The 19,059-nt window shown below is 40.8% G+C and overlaps 2 protein-coding genes across 2 annotated transcripts in view; both read right to left on the bottom strand.

The window, feature by feature from the left end:
- MNT (MAX network transcriptional repressor) overlaps positions 1 to 8,929 on the bottom strand; it is a 46,573-nt gene extending 37,644 nt beyond the window's left edge. The window contains exons 1-2 of the mRNA XM_045889641.3: positions 8,889 to 8,929; positions 7,758 to 7,847 (exon numbers count right to left, since the gene is read on the bottom strand). The gene's annotated coding sequence lies outside the window, so the exon portion shown is untranslated. The remainder of the gene's footprint in view (positions 1 to 7,757; positions 7,848 to 8,888) is intronic.
- METTL16 (methyltransferase 16, RNA N6-adenosine) overlaps positions 1 to 19,059 on the bottom strand; it is a 75,952-nt gene that overhangs the window by 17,127 nt on the left and 39,766 nt on the right. The window contains exons 6-8 of the mRNA XM_045889645.3: positions 18,196 to 18,338; positions 8,889 to 8,958; positions 7,758 to 7,847 (exon numbers count right to left, since the gene is read on the bottom strand). Of these exons, the coding sequence (XP_045745601.1) occupies positions 7,758 to 7,847; positions 8,889 to 8,958; positions 18,196 to 18,338 (303 nt within the window). The remainder of the gene's footprint in view (positions 1 to 7,757; positions 7,848 to 8,888; positions 8,959 to 18,195; positions 18,339 to 19,059) is intronic.

The raw sequence follows: 19,059 nt of genomic DNA, 5'->3' as shown, positions 1-19,059 counted from the left end.
CCCTGCTGAGCAGGGAGCCCGATGTGGGACTCGATCCCAGGACTCCAGGATCATGACCCAAGCTGAAGGCAGACGCTTAACCAACTGAACCACCCAGGCACCCAAAACCACAAATATTTTAAATGAAGAGTGCTATACTCAAACTATCATAATGTACTTTAAGCAGGCAAGATAACATAAATAATTCAACATTTTAAACTGTAAAACAACAGCTTATTTACAACAGCTAGTTCAGTTTAATGTGAAGAACTGGAAGGTGAACTTACAACTAATTTTGGATTAGAAGATGTACTACTGTATTCCCCAGCTGAAAGGACAATGTGAAAGAAGTTTGGTGAGGAACTCTAGACCCCACAGGGGATATTGGCTTTGTATCTTTTGAATTACAAGGATTTAATGAATAACGATCAGCGGGAGGGGCCTCAAGTGTTATTTTGTTGCATAGTTGAAAATACAGTAGATTGAAACCATAAACTGAACAATAACAGTTCTTAAATTTTAAAATATGCTTTACCTAGCAGGGCTGTCTATAAATCTCTTGAATCCTCCCTCTTAGTTTAATGCCTAGATCTCAGTGACGCAATCAGTCAAGAGACTTTCAAATGAGGTACAACTTGACACAAATCCATGTAGCACCTGCTATGCTGCCTGTTAACTGTAGCTAAGGCAAAACCTCCCAGAGAAGCCACAGCTACATGAATCATTAAGTTCTCCCTAGGATCTGCAGGAAAAGATGGGAGTCATTCACTAGAGATCTGCTGAGCATGTAGCCACAGCCTCCTTGTTTTGACAAAGCAACCTCCAGAATGGTCTTGAGGGGAAAGGAGTGCTCTTGCTCTTGGCCACTGCAGTGGAGTCCTTACTGCTCTGCTGAACTCTGAATGGCTGATGCTGCGTTCCGCCCGCCCAGCCCTCCAGAAACAAGCCGAATGCCTGGGAGCTCTGATTCTGCACAGGCTCTCACTATTTGGAGAAAGAAAGCCAAGGGCCAAGAGTGACACCTGACTAGAATATTGACAGGAGGTGTGCCGGGAGGGACAGTCAGACTATCTTACCAACTATGCCTTATTTGAATGTGTATCAGCTCTGCTGCCACGAAGTAGATTGAGTATTTTGTTGTCTAAGGGTGTAACTCCCTTATTATCAAACAGTTCCGTGGGCATATCTATTGCTATCTTAATCTGACAGGTTACTGTTTAAAATGTCCTGAAATCGGGGCACCTGGCTGGCTGGCTAAGTCAATAGAGCATGTGACTCTTTTTTATTATTATTATTTTTTGAAGATTTTATTTATTTGAGAGATAGCAGGGGGAGGAGCAGAGGGAGAGGGGAAGCAGGCTCCATGCCCAGCAGGGAGTCTGACTGGGGCTTGATCCCAGGACCCCAGGATCATGACATGAGCCCAAGGCTGACTGAGCCACCCAGGTACCCCATCACTTTTTTTTAAATGATTTTTTTTTAAGATTTTATTTATTTGACAGAGACACAGCGAGAGAGAGAACACAGCAGGAGGGATGGGAGAGGGAGAATCAGGCTTCCTGCCAAGCAGGGAGCCCGATGTGGGACTCGATCCCAGGACTCTGGGATCATGACCTGAGCCGAAGGCAGACGCTTAACGACTGAACCACTCAGGCGCCCAAGACTTTCTTTTGTTTTAAAGTAATCGCCACACCCACCATGGGGCTCAAACTCATGACCCCAAATTCAAGAGTCGCATGCTCTTCCAACTGAGCCAACCAGTCGTGGTGGTCTGAACCCTACATGTATATTTCCTATGTTAAAACACACACACACACACAATGGAAGGATAAATTATAATGACCCATGGAGAAGTGAAGGATTAGGATGTTTCAAAAAGACAAGAGAAGCTAGACTACTGACTATACCTTTTTTTTCTTTTGAGATTTGACTTTGAAGCCATGTATCTTTCACAATTACAAAATTAAATAGCTCACAAAAAGAAATCCCTAAGAAACGAAACAAATGAATCCACTAACTGTGTATGGGCTTGGTGGCATAAACCCACAAAGAAACATTCCAAATGACTTTAAAATCTATCAGGAGACAGTCCCCAAGGACAAAAGAAATGAAAAAAGGACAAAATAGTTATTTCCACAAATCATTTTGTTGATGGTAATGTTAATTTTGAGACTGCTGGAAGACACGAACAAACATTTCTCTAAAGAAGACACACAAATGGCCAACAGACACATGAAAAAATGCTCAACATCACTTGGCATCAGAGAAATACAAATCAAAACCACAATGAGATACCACCTCACACTGGTCAGAATGGCTAAAATTAACAAGTCAGGAAACAACAGATGTTGGAGAGGATGTGGAGAAAGGGGAACCCTCTCTTACACTGTTGGTGGGAATGCAAGCTAGTAAAGACATTCTGGAAAACTGGAATATAGAGCCACCCGGGAGAAGTTGAAAATAGAGCTACCCTATGACCCAGGTTTGCACTACTGTGTATTTACCCCAAAGATACAAATGTAGTGATCCAAAGGGGCACCTGCACCCCAATGTTTATAACAGCAATGTCCACAATAGCCAAACTATGGAAAGAACCCAGATGTCCATCGACAGACGAATGGATAAAGATGGGGTGTATATATACAATGGAATACTACTCAGCCGTCAAAAAATATGAAATCTTGCCATTTGCAATGATGTGGATGGAACTAGAGGGTATTACACTAAGCGAAATAAATCAGTCAGAGAAAGACAATTATCATATGATCTCACTGATATGTGGAATTTAAGAAACAAACAGAGGATCATAGGGGAAGAGAGGAAAAAATAAAACAAGATGAAACCAGAGACAAACCGTAAGAAACTGTTAATCACAGGAAACAAACAGGGCTGCTGGAGGGGAGGGAGGTGGGGGGATGGGGTAACTGGGTGATGGACATTGAGGAGGGCACACGACGTAATGAGCACTGTGTATTATATAAGACTTATGAATCACTGACCTCTATTTCTGAAACCAGTAATACATTATGTTAATTAACTGCATTTAAATTTTAAGAATTAGAGATAAAAAAAAACTTTTTGAGACTGCTGTGGTGAAACATGGGTCAAAACAAATGAATAATTATGTTAGCATGGTTGAGGACTAGCCTGTTTTGTTTTTTTTTTTAATATTTTATTTATTTACTTGACAGAGAGAGAGATAGTGAGAGCAGGAACATAAGCAGGGAGAGTGGGAGAGGGAGAAGCAGGCTTCCCGATGCGGGGCTTGATCCCAGGACCCCGGGATCATGAGCTGAGCCGAAGGCAGATGCTTAACAACTGAGCCACCCAGGCGACCCAAGGACTAACCTGACTTTTTAGAGCCCCCAGTTTCCTCATATAGAAAGTGGGGATAATGCCATCTACTTTCACTTGATTGTTGTCAGGTTTAAATAAAAATGACATTAATGTGTGTGATGCATTCAAATAACAGAGACTATCTCCATGCTTCAAATCTATTAGACCTATTAATGTCTCGTTCACAATGCTGCACCTTAGTACAAACCCTACACCATTCCTTTCAACATTCAAAGAAAACTTACTGAGCACCAGTCAGATACTGACAACTCCTCCATGAAGTCAGCTCTGACTAGACCAGCCAGAACTGCTTTCATTTTGGGAACTCCCTAATGCCTGACCATTCATTTCAGCACTTACTCAGTTATAATTCCGTAGCAATGCTTTGTGCTTCCCACCCATAAAACCTGTCACTGAAAGGACAGAAAATGGTGTGTTTTTTCTTGGGTATTATCACAATGAAGGTCATACTTAATAAGTAACTAAGAAAAGAGTCCTTCTGGACTCTGGCTCTGGTTTTGCTCAAAAGCTCAGCTCCTTAATCACTGCATCTGTTTTACAGCCTACTATATAGCCTGGTATAGTACTGGTTTTCAAACCATTTAACAGCAGAATCTTTTCAAGAAATAAAATCAATACGTAACATCGATGCAAGCAGATCAGCTCTGGTTAAAATGAGAGCAAGGCCTGAAGTACCAACCTGACATCTGCCCCCAGCTGTCATCCCCCTGTGGCACCCTATACAGAATCCCTAATCTATCTAGAACCAGTGTGAATACCTACGCAGTAGTAAGGACAGTATTGCCAGGAGAACCGAGCTCTGACACTAACAAGGTTACCTGATTAATTTGACCCCTTCCCTCCATCTGCTTTCCAAAATCCCTCTAGTTTTACTCCCTAGACAGGAAAGTCTCCAGGCTTAAAAGAAATGTCTTGAACACAGGGGGATAATTTTCTTAAAACCAGAGTTCTAGAGCAATGCTCATACCAAGAGTGCACAACTTCCTGGGACCACATTATTTTTCCTTATTTTAACAAGTGTTAAACTTCTGAAAGCAAAGCAAAGCTAAAGTAACACCCTGAGCAATTAGAGGAGAAGCTGGGACAAAGAGACATTCTAAGTGGCTTGTTAAATTTGTAAAGAACAGTCCTCACAATATGCTTCCTTATATTCATCATCAGTCAGGAATGATTGTACAAAAATTCCATCAACACTAAGACTCATCTTTTTGTTGCTAAAATAAATCCAGACAAGAGCAATGGACTTAGTGTAGGCACTTGAATCAGAATTTTTTTTAGCATTCAGCACCAACAGAGACAGAGTCAGTGGGCCTGAGATAAGTGAAAACAGAAGTTGCCATAGTAACTTGCACATTTACCCTAAAAAGGCAGGAGTGGGGGTGGGGTGGGGAAGTAGGTCAATATTTCTACTTAACTAGCTCTAGTCCTTGGCTTCCTCTCATTGAAAGCAGCATCCTATCTCCCCATCCCTAACAGGAACAAGAGGGGGAAAAAGTCAGACAAGCATTTCAAAACGCAAGGGGTGGGGAGAGGTCCAGGTGGAGGGAAGGAGAACCAAGAGGACAGCCCACTGAAAACCTCACCAGTGCCCTGGGACTACCCCTGGGAAAGCAGCTGCTGATCAAGAGAACCAGTGCTAAGAAACTGTTGCTGGGTTACTGCAAATCAGAAACTGCCATTTTCCCTGTAGCAGTTTGAGTGCACCTAATGGAACACTTGGGAACGCATTATTAACAGCTTTGAGTTGAGGGTAGTGGTGGGGAGGGAGTACTCTGGCATGGGAGAAACACGAGGCCCTTTGCAAGAATGCCTCTTTGCAAGAGGCATTCTTTAATGGTTGAAACTACAAATAGGGCTCAAGCATGGCCTAAAAGACAGGGAGGGAGAAGGTTCCTTTTCAAAATAAGCTAATTCTGCTAACACAGAAACATAGTGCCCTTTGATATTTTGATCTGAAATGGCTACTAATCCAAGAGGGCAAAGGTAACTCTGGGCTCTGAGATGGCACGGAAAGTGCCAGAGCCCATCATAAGCTCTTCCACCTGCGGCGCCAACAAATGTAGGAAGCAGATTAAACAGAAAGCATTTGGAAACAGGCGCAGTTCCACTTTCCTGCAACTGTTAGTGTCTGCACAGGGATAACCCAGTGTCTACAGAGGGATAACCTAGGGCATTACTAAGGATTTTAACAATTTGGTGTGAAAACGCCAATATTCTAGAAAATGACAGAAAGGATAATCCTATAGGGAGGTAAAAAAAAATTAGGACCATCTTTTTAAACAGTGGACATTTCAAACACTGACTTCTAGTTTCCCTACTGCATTGTACAGAGGTGGGTATAGACTTCTACATGATAGGTCATTCAAACTTGACTGGGAGACACATTTCTTTCTCTTTTTTTTTTAAGATTTTATTTATTTGTCAAAGAGAGAGAGAGAGTGAGAGCACAAACGGGGTAGCAGCAGGCAGAGGAGAAGCAGGTGCCAGCTGAGCAGGGAGCCCAACGTGGGGCTCGATCCCAGCACCCTGGGATCATGACCTGAGCCGAAGGCAGACACTTAACGGATTGAGCCACCCAGGCGCCCCTGGCAGACTTCCTTCAACGCAGCAGCACACCTAGTAGCAGAGTGCAGGAAGGACAGGCTGAGTTTTCAATGTGAGCCCATGTATTCAGAAACATCTGCAAACTGGGGCGCCTGGGTGGCTCAGTTGGTTAAGCGACTGCCTTCGGCTCAGGTCATGATCCTGGAGTCCCGGGATCGAGTCCCGCATCGGGCTCCCTGCTCGGCAGGGAGTCTGCTTCTCCCTCTGACCCTCCTCCCTCTCATGCTCTCTGTCTCTCATTCTCTCTCTCTCAAATAAATAAAATCTTAAAAAAAAAAAAAAAGAAAAGAAACATCTGCAAGCTGTCCGCTTGTGGTTCTGCACATGTCTCTACTGCTCTAGACACAGCAACATTTAAGATGACTTGAAAGACCAAGTGCAACTAAGCCTTTGGGAGAGGAGCAACCAGAACACGCATATTGTATGGACAGGGGGTCAGAAAGCGGGAGGACCAGGTACCAGATCCCCACAAATACCACGGGAGTACAGTGCTGAGCAATGTATGCATAAACTTAATATAGAACCATGGCTCCAGCAACAAGGTCGAGCACTCCTGTGAAGGAACTATGAGAATAAACAGATGCTATTCTATTACCACCTCTCAGTACAGCCCAGAAAAATTATTCAGTCTAACCAGTTCAGAAGTATTTTTCCTTTACACACAATAGCACAGAGGACAAAGAGAAGTTTGTAGAACAAATTATCATTATTTTTTTTATTATTATGTTATGTTAATCACCATACATTACATCATTAGTTTTTGGTGTATAGAACAAATTACTTTTTAAAACATTCTATTCCAGGGGCACCTGGGTGGCTCAGTCGGTTGGGCGTCTGCCTTTGGCTCAGGTCATGATCCCAGGACCCTGGGAACAAGTCCCGCATCGCATTGGGTTCCCTGCTCAGCAGGGAGTCTGCTTCTCCCTCACTGTCTGCCCCTCCCCCCCGTTTGTGCACTCTCTCTCTCTCAAAATAAATAAAATCTTAAAAAACAAAAACAACAACAAAAATATTCTATTCCAGAAAATGTTCAAGCTTAAGCAGATGCAAAGTAGAGAAACTAGAATAATGACCTATCACCCAGCTTCAAAACTGACCAATTTTCTACTGGTAATTTTAAAGCTAACACACAACCTTTTACTGCAATGATCCCTAAATGTTACATATCAAAAGCCTGCAACCCCAAACAGCAATTTCTGTATTCACCAATAACCACAGGAAACAGCTTCTCTATGAAAGTATCAAAATAAACAGACTTCAATTTCAATTCTTAAGGAATATCCAGCAGAATAATTATATTTGCAAGGTGTTTCTACAGGTTATATTACCTGAATTTTTAATTCCCAAAAGACACATTTCTAATTCATTTATATATGCTGAGCAAGAATCACTGTGTTGCACAAACCCAGAGAAAGCCTCCATGGTCACCACAGTCAGCCTTCTAGGACTGTGTCTTTTTTTTTTTTTTTTTAAGATTTTATTTATTTATTTGACAGAGAGAGAGACATAGCAAGAGAGCGAACACAAGCAGGGGGAATGGGAGAGGGAGAAGCAGGCTTCCCGCTGAGCAGGGAGCCCGACACGGGGCTCGATCCCAAGACTCTGTGATCATAACCTGAGCCGAAGGCAGACGCTTAACGACTGAGCCACCCAGGTGCCCCAGGACTGTCTTATTTCACAACCACTTCCCATTCCGAAATAAGCATTTGGGGCAAACTTCAAGGAAACCAAGGCAGTACAGATTTAGTTCATTTGTGATCTACTAAAACCCATCATGCGCTTGCATTTGGAGAAGCTAAAGCAAAGTCTCTACTTACTGGTACTGTAACATCATCATAAAAACTCCAAGCTAAAGCCCATCTCATTGTCCGACCTTGACAGAACTCAGTGTAGGTGACTTTAGGAACCTGAAACCAACAAACATGTCATCTTAATCAAATTGAAGTAATTCTACCAGTATGTTTTGGGTTGTTGCCTCATATTAATTATGTGTTCGTTTTTCTTTTTATCAGTTAACAAACACTACTATCCCAAAACAGTTATGCATAGCTATCTAAATTATCTCCCAACAAAGTTGTGTTTTGTTTTTTTCTCTCCTAAAACATTAGAGAGAATTTAGAGTTCTGGTTTCAAAGTCCAAATATTCAAAACACCCAAAATAACACAGCTCTTCAAAGAACCACTGGTAAATGATTCAAATGTTTTTTTTTCTTTTCTTTTCTTTTGGGAAAACGAGCCACCAAAGCCTAGCTAGATACAGCTATGCAGTCTCCCTTTTTGTCTATCAGATTTTAGGGGGGAAAAAATGAAACTACTTTGTTGCTGTTAGAATTTTAACAAAGAAAAGGTGTGATAGGGAAATCAGGATGGGTACAATGTCTGAGAGAAACCAGAAATCAGAAGCTTGGTCTCTACCACTGACCACACATTTGACCTCCTTCTCTGAAAAGTAATCTGGCTCACGCTTACTTGTGCCCAAACACCATAAACTGGGAGAGGAGTCAGGAGGCAGTATTAATTTGCCACCTGCTTTTCAAAAGAGAAGCAAGGGGCTGAATTAATGTGGACTGCACCATAAAGGGAAGCAAACTTGCAGGAGTATCATTCTAGTTCTAGCTGATCTTTGATAACTAGTTATGTAACCCAGAACAGGCCGCTAACGTATATCAGTTTCTGAGATCATAAAGCAGTCAGATGTGGAGTGAGTGACAGGTAGAACCAGGTGTTCTGATTTCTGGTATCTCTCTGATGTTGTACCCATCCTGTTTTCCTCCATCTTTTCTCTAACTGTCAAAGAAGGCCTTTTAAAAATAATTTATAAAAAGCCTCTTTTACAAAATTAAAAAATAAAAACAAAACACATTTAGAGTTTAAGGTATAAAGGAAAATTCCATACTCTAACTCCCATCCAGAGGAGATGTATTAGAATAGTAATGACAAAGACTTACCCCTTGTATACGAAGTTCTTCCTTCAGAGGAGCCAGGCTGCATTTTTTCCCCAGCATACAGCTATACCACCTAGGGGAAAAAAAATCAGAGAAGTAAAACACTGTTTACATGGTTACATTTTTAAATTAAGCATTTTTCACATGAAAAAAATGAGAACAGCAAAAAATTTTGAGTTAAGTTACAAGCAACAATAACAAAAATTTTATTTAGACAAAGAGCAAACCTAGCAAAGGAAAACAAAGGCACCTGGGTGGCTCAGTCTGTTAAGCATCTGCTTTCAGCTCAGGTCATGATCCTGAGGTCCTGGGATTGAGTCCTGTGTCGGGCTCCCTGCTCAGTGGGGAGTCTGCTTCTCCCCCTGCCCCTCCCTCCTCCCGCCCCATTCATGTGCTCTGTCTCACATAAATAAATAAAATCTTAAAAAAATAATAATAATAAAATAAGGGAAAACAAGCCCAAAGCAACTTAAAAAAAACAAAAACCCACTTAGCCTCTCCAATGATTCAGGACTGTACATATTTGGAAAGAGAGTGAAAAAGAGAGAGGTCTCCCCTGTGACACTCAGAATAAAGGCCATTTGGCCTTTAGGACAGAAATTAGTTAATAAATAACAATAAAAACATGTATACCTGAAACTACTACAATATTGTATGTCAAATTATACCTCAACTAAAAAAAGTATGAACACCCCCCTATACCATCTTAATAAAAATTGTAAAATCTGGCATGTACCTATACTCTGAGATGGCCTCATCTTCAAATGATTTAAGGATATATATTAGGGTTTCAAAAGAATATGAAGTCAATTTCTTCTAGTAAACACAAATCTAGAAGAGGGAGTGGGGAGAAGATGGAATGAACTGGTTAAAAGGTAAAATAGAATTCAGCCTATGAAAGATTAACTACTATGCATTCTATCATAAGCAACTAGGAAACCTGGCCAAATAAATGTAACAATTGTTTTTCAGACATTGGACAACTGCAGTGAAAACCTATAATCTCCAGGAGAGAAACAAACCAGGTGAGTCCCATAATTGGCAAAGCTTACTGCCTGAAGGAAATTTCCAAGCAGCAATGCAGGGAAAGGAAACTCAAACAGAGACCAATAATCTTTTTTTTTAATTTCTTATTGTTATGTTAATCACCATACATTACATCATTAGTTTCAGATGTAGTGTTCCATGATTCATTGTTTGTGCATAACACCCAGTGCTCCGTGCAGAACGTGCCCTCTTTAATAGCCATCACCAGGCTAACCCATCCTCCCACCCCCCTCCCCTCTAGAACCCTCAGTTTGTTTTTCAGAGTCCATCATCTCTCATGGTTCGTCTCCCCCTCTGATTTCCCCCCCTTCATTCTCCGCTCCCCCCGCTATCATCTTCTTCTTTTTTTTTTTTCTTAACATATATTGCATTATTTGTTTCAGAGGTACAGATCTGAGATTCAACAGCCTTGCACAATTCACAGCGCTTACCAGAGCACATACCCTCCCCAGTGTCTATCACTCAGTCACCCCATCCCTCTCACGCCACCCCCCACCCCAGCAACCCTCAGTTTGTTTCCTGAGATTAAGAATTCCTCATATCAGTGAGGTCATATGATACATGTCTTTCTCTGACTTATTTCGCTCAGCATAATACCCTCCACTTCCATCCACGTCATTGCAAATGACAAGATCTCATTCCTTTTGATGGCTGCATAATATTCCATTGTGTATATATACCACCTCTTCTTTATCCATTCATCTGTCGATGGACATCTTGGCTCTTTCCACAGTTTGGCTATTGTGGACATTGCTGCTATAAACATCGGGGTGCACGTACCCCTTTGGATCCCTACATTTGTATCTTTGGGGTAAATACCCAGTAGTGCAATTGCTGGATCATATGGTAGCTCTATTTTCAACTTTTTGAGGAACCGCCATACTGTTTTCCAGAGTGGCTGCACCAGCCTGCATTCCCACCAACAGTGTAGGAGGGTTCCCCTTTCTCCGCATCCCCGCCAACATCTGTCGTTTCCTGACTTGTTCATTTTAGCCATTCTGACTGGTGTGAGGTGGTATCGCATTGAGGTTTTGATTTGGATTTCCCTGGTGCCGAGCGATATTGAGCACTTTTTCATGTGTCTGTTGGCCATTTGGATGTCTTCTTTGGAAAAATGTCTGTTCATGTCTTCTGCCATTTCTTTCTTTTTTTTTTTTTCTTTAAAAGGATTCCACCAGTTGAGAAATGATCATATTCTTTTTTTTTTTTTAAAGATTTTATTTATTTGACAGCAAGAGAGGGAACATAAGCAGTGGGAGAGGGAGGAGCAGGCTTCCCACGGAGCAGGGAGCCCGATGCGGGGCTCGATCCCAGGACCCTGGGATCATGACCCGAGCCGAAGGCAGACGCTTAACAACTGAGCCACCCAGGCGCCCCTGCCCATTTCTTGATTGGATCATTTGTTCTTTGGGTGTTGAGTTTGATAAGTTCTTTATAGATTTTGGATACTAGCCCTTTATCTGATATGTCATTTGCAAGTATCTTCTCCCATCTGTCGGTTGTCTTTTGGTTTTGTTGACTGTTTCTTTTGCTGTGCAAAAGCTTTTTATCTTGATGAAGTCCCAATAGTTCATTTTTGCCCTTGCTTCCCTTGCCTTTGGCGATGTTTCTAGGAAGAAGTTGCTGCGGCTGAGGTCGAAGAGGTTGCTGCCTGTGTTCTCCTTTAGGATTTTGATGGGACTCCTGTCTCTGTCAACCATTTGGAGTCTATTTTTGTGTGTGGTATAAGGAAATGGTCCAGTTTCATTCTTCTGCGTGTGGCTGTCCAATTTTCCCAACACCATTTGTTGAAGAGACTGTTTTTTCCATTGGACATTCTTTGCTGCTTTGTCAAAGATTAGTTGACCATAGAGTTGAGGGTCCATATCTGGAGCCCAATAATCTTGAATTGGTGAGCAAGAGCCTGGATTTCAAAGGCCCAGGCAGTAAGGATTTGAAGAGCAAAATACAAGACAGGAAGGACTTGCATAGAGAGAGAATTCTAGGCATCCACAGAAAAGTTCCCTGGAATATTTTACAGAATAAGGATTTGTACCTGTGAGGTGGAACTCCATGAAACTAGGGGAAAAAATTCCCAGAGTGGCTCCTGAGTGGCTCAATCAATTAAACATCCAACTTTGATTTCCCCTCTGGTCATGATGTCAGGGTCCTGGGACCAAGCCCTGTGTTGGGCTACACACTCAACAAGGAGTCTGCTTAAGGATTCTCTTCCCCCCCAAACTCTCTCTCTAAAATAAATAAATATTAAAAAAAAAAAAAAAATCCCCAAAAGCAATAAGCTGAACAATTCCTGGAGTCCAGACATAGCTAGACTAGTTTGCAGTTCTACTGGCCAGAGCAGAAAGCCCTTGTTAATAAAAGGGGCATCTATCTAGTGGAGTCCTAGAAAGTATACTGCTTTGTAATGAGTCTAGAGGCTATTCTATATTTACCCTATTGAAGCTTAAAAGTAAAACTCAAAAGGCTCAAAAATCACAAGTAACTTAAGTAAGCATCAGAATCTGACATTCTTTAAAGGAACACAATGAAATCCAGCACCCCAAAACATAAGATTTGCAATGTCTAGCATCCAATAAAAATGACCAGATATTAAAAGAAGCAGGAAAATTACCTGCAACCAGGATAAAAAAAATCAATCATTAGAAACAGATCAAGATGTCAATGCTACCTAGAGCAATCTACACATTCAATGCAATCCACATCAAAATACCATCCACTTTTTTCAAAGAAATGGAACAAATAATCCTAAAATTTGTATGGAACCAGAAAAGACCCCACATAGCCAGAGAAATGTTGAAAAAGAAAAGCAAAGCATCACAATTCCAGACTTCCAGCTCTATTACAAAGCTGTCATCATCAAGACAGCATGGTACTGGCACAAAAACAGGTACAAAGATCAATGGAACAGAATAGAGAGCCCAGAAATGGACCCTCAACTCTATGGTCAACTAATCTTCGACAAAGCAGGAAAGAATGTCCAATGGAAAAAGGACAAGTCTCTTCAACAAATGGTGTTGGGAAAATTGGATAGCCACATGCAGAAGAATGAAACTGGACCATTTCCTTACACCACACACAAAAATAGACTCCAAATGGTTGAAAGACCTCAATGTGAGACAGGAGTCCATCCAAATCCTAAAGGAGAACACAGGCAGCAACCTCTTTGACCTCAGCCGCAGCAACTTCTTCCTAGAAACATCGCCAAAGGCAAGGGAAGCAAGGGCAAAAATGAACTATTGGGACTTCATCAAGATAAAAAGCTTTTGCAAAGCAAAGGAAACAGTCCACAAAACCAAAAGACAACCGACAGAATGGGAGAAGATATTTGCAAATGACATATCAGATAAAGGGCTAGTATCCAAAATCTATAAAGAACTCATCAAACTCAACACCCAAAGAACAAAGAATCCAATCAAGAAATGGGCAGAAGACATGAACAGACATTTTTCCAAAGAAGACATCCAAATGGCCAACAGACACATGAAAAAGTGCTCAATATCGCTCGGCATCGGGGAAATCCAAATCAAAACCTCAATGAGATACCACCTCACACCAGTCAGAATGGCTAAAATGAACAAGTCAGGAAACGACAGATGTTGGCGGGGATGCGGAGAAAGGGGAACCCTCCTACACTGTTGGTGGGAACGCAAGCTGGTGCAGCCACTCTGGAAAACTGTATGGCGGTTCCTCAAAAAGTTGAAAATAGAGCTACCATATGATCCAGCAATTGCGCTACTGGGTATTTACCCCAAAGATACAAATGTAGGGATCCGAAAGGGTACGTGCACCCCAATGTTTATAGCAACAATGTCCACAATAGCCAAACTGTGGAAAGAGCCAAGATGTCCATCGACAGATGAATGGATAAAGAAGAGGTGGTATATATACACAATGGAATATTATGCAGCCATCAAAAGGAATGAGATCTTGCCATTGGCAACGACGTGGATGGAAGTGGAGGGTATTATGCTGAGCGAAATAAGTCAAACAGAGAAAGACATGTATCATATGACCTCACTGATATGAGGAATTCTTAATTGCAGGAAACAAACTGAGGGTTGCTGGAGTGGGGGGTGGCGTGGGAGGGATGGGGTGGCTGGGAGACAGACACTGGGGAGGGTATGTGCTCTGGTAAGCACTGTGAATTGTGCAAGGCTGTTGAATCTCAGATCTATACCTCTGAAACAAATAATGCAATATATGTTAAGAAAAAAAAAAAGGAAGAAGATAGCAGGAGGGGAAGAATGAAGGGGGGGAAATCGGAGGGGTAGACGAACCATGAGAGACGATGGACTCTGAAAAACAAACTGAGGGTTCTAGAGGGGAGGGGGGTGGGAGGATGGGTTAGCCTGGTGATGGGTGTTGAGGAGGGCACGTTCTGCATGGAGCACTGGGTGTTATGCACAAACAATGAATCATGGAACACTAGATCTAAAACTAATGATGTAATGTATGGGGATTAACGTAACAATAAAAAAATTTTTTAAAAAAATTCAGCTTTACAGAGGTATAATTAACAAATAAAATTATATATATTTAAAGTGCAAAAAAAAAAAAGAAATACCTTTCATAAAGCTCTAGCTGTCATAGATAGTGATTCCTCTCATGGATCTGGACAAAGTATACTGAATACCTTCTGGAAAGGCTTCACCATTCTAGATGCCATTAAGAACATTTGGGATTCACGGAAAGAGGTCAAAATAACAACATTAACAAAAGTTTGGAATGAAGCTGATTCCATCCCGCATGAATGACTTTTGGGGACTTAAGATTTAGTGGAGGAAGTAACCACAGATGTGGTGCAAATCGCAAGAGAATCAGAATTACAAGAGAACTTGAAGATGTGACTCAATAGCTGCAATCTCATGATAAAACTTGAATGGATAAGGAGATGCTTCTTCTGGATGAGCAAAGAAAGTAGTTTCTTGAGCTAGAATCTATTCCTAGTGAAGATGCTATGAAGACTGTTGAAATAACAACAAAGGATTTAGAATTTTACATAAATTTAGTATAGAAGTGGCAGCAAGGGGGCACCTAGGTGGCTCAGTCGTTAAGCGGCTAACTTCGGCTCAGGTCATGATCCCAGGGTCCTGGGATCGAGTCCTGCATCGGGCTCCCTGCTAGGCGGGGAGCCTGCTTCTCTCCCTCTCCCACTCTCCCTGCTTGTGTTCCCTCTCTCGCTGTGTCTCTCTCTGTCAAATAAACAAAATCTTAAAAAAAAAAAAAAAAGAGGTGGCAGCAGGGTTTGAGAGAATTCACTCTAATTTTGAAAGAAGTTCTGCTGTGAGTGGAATGTTATCAAACAGCATCGCATTCTACAGAGAAATGGTGTGAAAGAGTCAATCAACGCAGCAATCTTCATTGTTGCCTTATTTAAAGAAACTGCCATAGCCACTCCAACCTTCAGCCACCACCAGTGAGCAGCCATCAACACCGAGACAAAATTCCCCCACCAGCAGAGAGCTTACAACTCATTGAAAGCTCAGATGAGTCAGCATTTTTTAGCAATGAAGTATTTTTAATAAGGTCTGTACATTTTTTAGATATAATGCTACACATTTACTATAGTATAGCTGTATGTGCATATAACATATGTACCAGGAGACCATTCATTTAACTTGCTTCATATTGCAATATTCACTTCATTGCTGTGGTCTAGAACCAAACCCACAGTATCTCCAAGGTTTGGCTACATGCAGTTTTCACAGCATTCTAAAATTTGAGAGTTGCAGAGTGGTACAAACATTATGTCAACTATAAAAATATGTAGGAGGACACGAACTGATACTATGTACAAATGAAAATCAACATGGAACAAATGTGAAATTGTAAACAATGAGAAATACTCTCAAAAAACATTGTTTTAGTCTCTTTTCAATAAAAATGAGTTAATTTCTTCTTTTCCTTTTATTATCTCTCTCAAACTGCCTGCGTCCTAATAGAGCAGACAAGACTGCTGAACCCTATGTTTAAATAAATCATAAATGGACAATGTTTTCCATCTATGATACCAAGTTCAAAATGGTCAACTCTCACGAGATATGATGGGCTCTAGCAATTTATCCTTCCTAGCAAACATGTACCTTTCATTCAATTTGGGGGCTGCCACTGAGCCAGGTATAGGCAGACTTGGAACATAGTAATCAATTTCTCTCCCTGCTGTGCCTGGGGTGCCCGGGTGGTTCAGTCAGTTAATTATCTGCCTTTGGCTCAGGTCATGATCCCAGGGTCCTGGGATGGAGCCCTGTGTTGGGATCCCTGCTCAGTGGGGAGCCTGCTTCTCCCTCTGCCTGCCACTCCCCACCTCTCTCTCTGACAAATAAATAAAATCTTAAAAAAATAAAAATAATGGTGTTCCTTCAAAACATATTTTTGAAGTTCTGGGGCGCCTGGGTAGCTTGTCGGTTAAGCTTCTGAGTGACTCTTGATTTCGGCTCAGGTCATGATCTCAGGGTTGTGAGATCGAGCCCCATATCAGGGCTCCATGCTGGGGATGGAGTCTGCTTAAGATTCTCTCTCCCTCTCCCTCTGCCCTACACCACCTCCTTAAAAAAATAAAAATAAAACACACTTTTGTAGTTCGAATGGGACTTCAGAAATAATAGAAATTTACCAATTAAAAGCCTCCTGAAAACAACCTTCCCCATTTTCCTGGTCGGCTCCAGTCCCTCAAAAGCCGACAGTAGATTCTGAAGCAGCCACATGGCCCCGGTTACCTCTTTTCACAGTTTCAGTGCTTTGTTACCTCCTTTAAGCTTATTTTACTTATTCAAACTCTTCTCAATGCTCAGTGTAACTTAAGTCACTTTCTTCTTCATACCCTAATAGGTCTTTGAAGAAATCAATTTAATGAAGAAATTTATTAACCTTTGGCTTCAACGATGTGTAAATCTTGAGAGGCAAACCACCCAATAATCCAGTTGCTTCCCGCAAATGTATAAACTCACATTTAACAAATTAGGATATTCATTGTTTTGGAATTGGCCTTTAAGTAAAATAAGCAGCTTTAAACACATATAAATCCAGAAGAAAAAGAAAAAAGTGTTCCTTATCTGGCAATTTCACTGGGTTTATATACAAAAGAATTGAAAGCAGGGTCTTACGAGATATTTGCACTCCTTTGTTCACAGCAACATTATTCACAATAGCCAAAAGGGGAAAGCAACCCAAATGTCCATCAAAAGATAAATGAATAAACAAAATGTGGTATATACATACAATGGAATATTAATATTATTCAACCTTAAAAAGGAAGGAAATTGTGATATATGCTATAACATGGATGAAAACTGACGACACACTATGGTAAGTGAAAGAAGCCAGTCACGAAAGGACAAACACTATAAAAAGTCCCTAGAATAATCGAATTCACAGAGACAGAACTGTGTTTGCCAGACGTTGGGGTGAAAGGGAGGAATGAGGGATTGCTGTTTAATGTGTAGAGAGTTTAAGTTTTGTAAGAAAGAGTTCTGGAGATTAGCTGCGTAACAATATAAATGTACTTAACGCTACTAAACTATATACTTTAAAATATACAGTTTCATGTTAAAACTATAAATTTCATGTTATGTGTATTTTATCAAAATTTAAAAAAAATCGTCTCTATGTCCCAAAACTAAATCCTAGGGTTATAAACCCTTTCACTTTTGAACTATCACATTACCCATCATTTCAACAACACTTGGCAGGGTGAGAAGTCAAGCGAGACAAATAGCACTTTTCGAGTACCTTATGCTGCTTAATGACAGGTGTGTTGTCTGAAATAATTAGCTTTTAAAAAGGAATAGCCTTAACTCTCCTCTGGAACTGGTTAGTGATCTCAGTTTCCCTTCATTAAGTTCTTGACAGTTCAATGTCCTCACATCTGTCATTGTTTGGGAGACTGATTCCAAGAACGTAATTGCATCAAGGACTAGGCAACAAATTTATTCCGGTTCATGGGACAGATCTGAACCCATCTGTTTTCTAATCAAAAGCCATATTTGAATCAGTTTTGTTCCACCACAGCACCATGCCAACGGGAGCAATACAATCATACAGTATTTTCCTCCTTTCTATCCATGTAGTACAAGGAAAACAAATCAATTAAAAGCATAAGAGCATCCTCAGAAACAGGGTCTTTACAGCCTGTGGAATCTGCAATCTTTTCCATCTTCATCTGTTTATTCTTCAGACTACTATGATTACATTTCCTCTAAGTGACATGGCTTCTTTTAGAATTACATGGGGAGAAAATAGTCCTGTGTTGTAATAACTAACTTACCTTAATCTTTTTTTAAGTTGTAAACTGTCATGGATGATCCTTTTAACAAACTCTAATTCACCTCCTTCTGCCATGATTTCTGTGATACCTCCTGTATTTACAGAACTAGGTGGAGGTCTCCGAGGATTTCGAGAGTTTACTCCCTGCACGACAACAACAACATGTGGTGAAAAATTTTTACACCATAAGACCAAGTCTTTGACTGTAATGTAGTTCAAAGTAAGAATGCTTAGATGTGGGGCGCCTGGGTGGCTCAGTTGGTTAAGCGACTGCCTTCGGCTCAGGTCATGATCCTGGAGTCCCTGGATCGAGTCCCGCATCGGGCTCCCTGCTCGGCAGGGAGCCTGCTTCTCCCTCTGACCCTCCCCCCTCTCATGTGCTCTCTCTCTCTCATTCTCTCTGTCTCATCTTTAAAAAAAAAAAAAAAAAAGGAATGCTTAGATGTAATTTAGTTTCCAAATATCATGCTAAATCTAGGATTTAAAAATCATACAGCCATTATAATATTACATTTTAAGCAACTGCATTCATGCTAATATTCTTCCCCAGGGTCTTTTTTACCTTCCATCTTTGTGATTTAACATATAAAAACTTTACCTTTTTTATGTAGCCTAATCTGTCACTTTTCTTTATATTTTTGTCTTGGTATCATGCACAGAAAATATTGCACCCAAAGATTATATAAATATTTACTTATGTTTTCTTCTAGTACTCTTATGATCTCACTTTTTAAATTTAAATATTTAATCCCCTCCTACCTCAAATCATATTAAAAAATTAACTCAAATAAAGCAAAGATCTAAATATAAAAGCTAAAATCATAAAATTTCCAAAGAAAACATAGAAGTAAATCTTCATGACCTT

This window comes from Mirounga angustirostris, unplaced genomic scaffold (assembly GCF_029215605.1).
Source record: "Mirounga angustirostris isolate CCGP_5_RB_7025 unplaced genomic scaffold, mMirAng1.0.hap1 SCAF_17, whole genome shotgun sequence".
NCBI classification, from domain to species: Eukaryota; Metazoa; Chordata; class Mammalia; order Carnivora; family Phocidae; genus Mirounga; species Mirounga angustirostris.
This window is presented reverse-complemented; position numbering and strand designations above follow the sequence as displayed.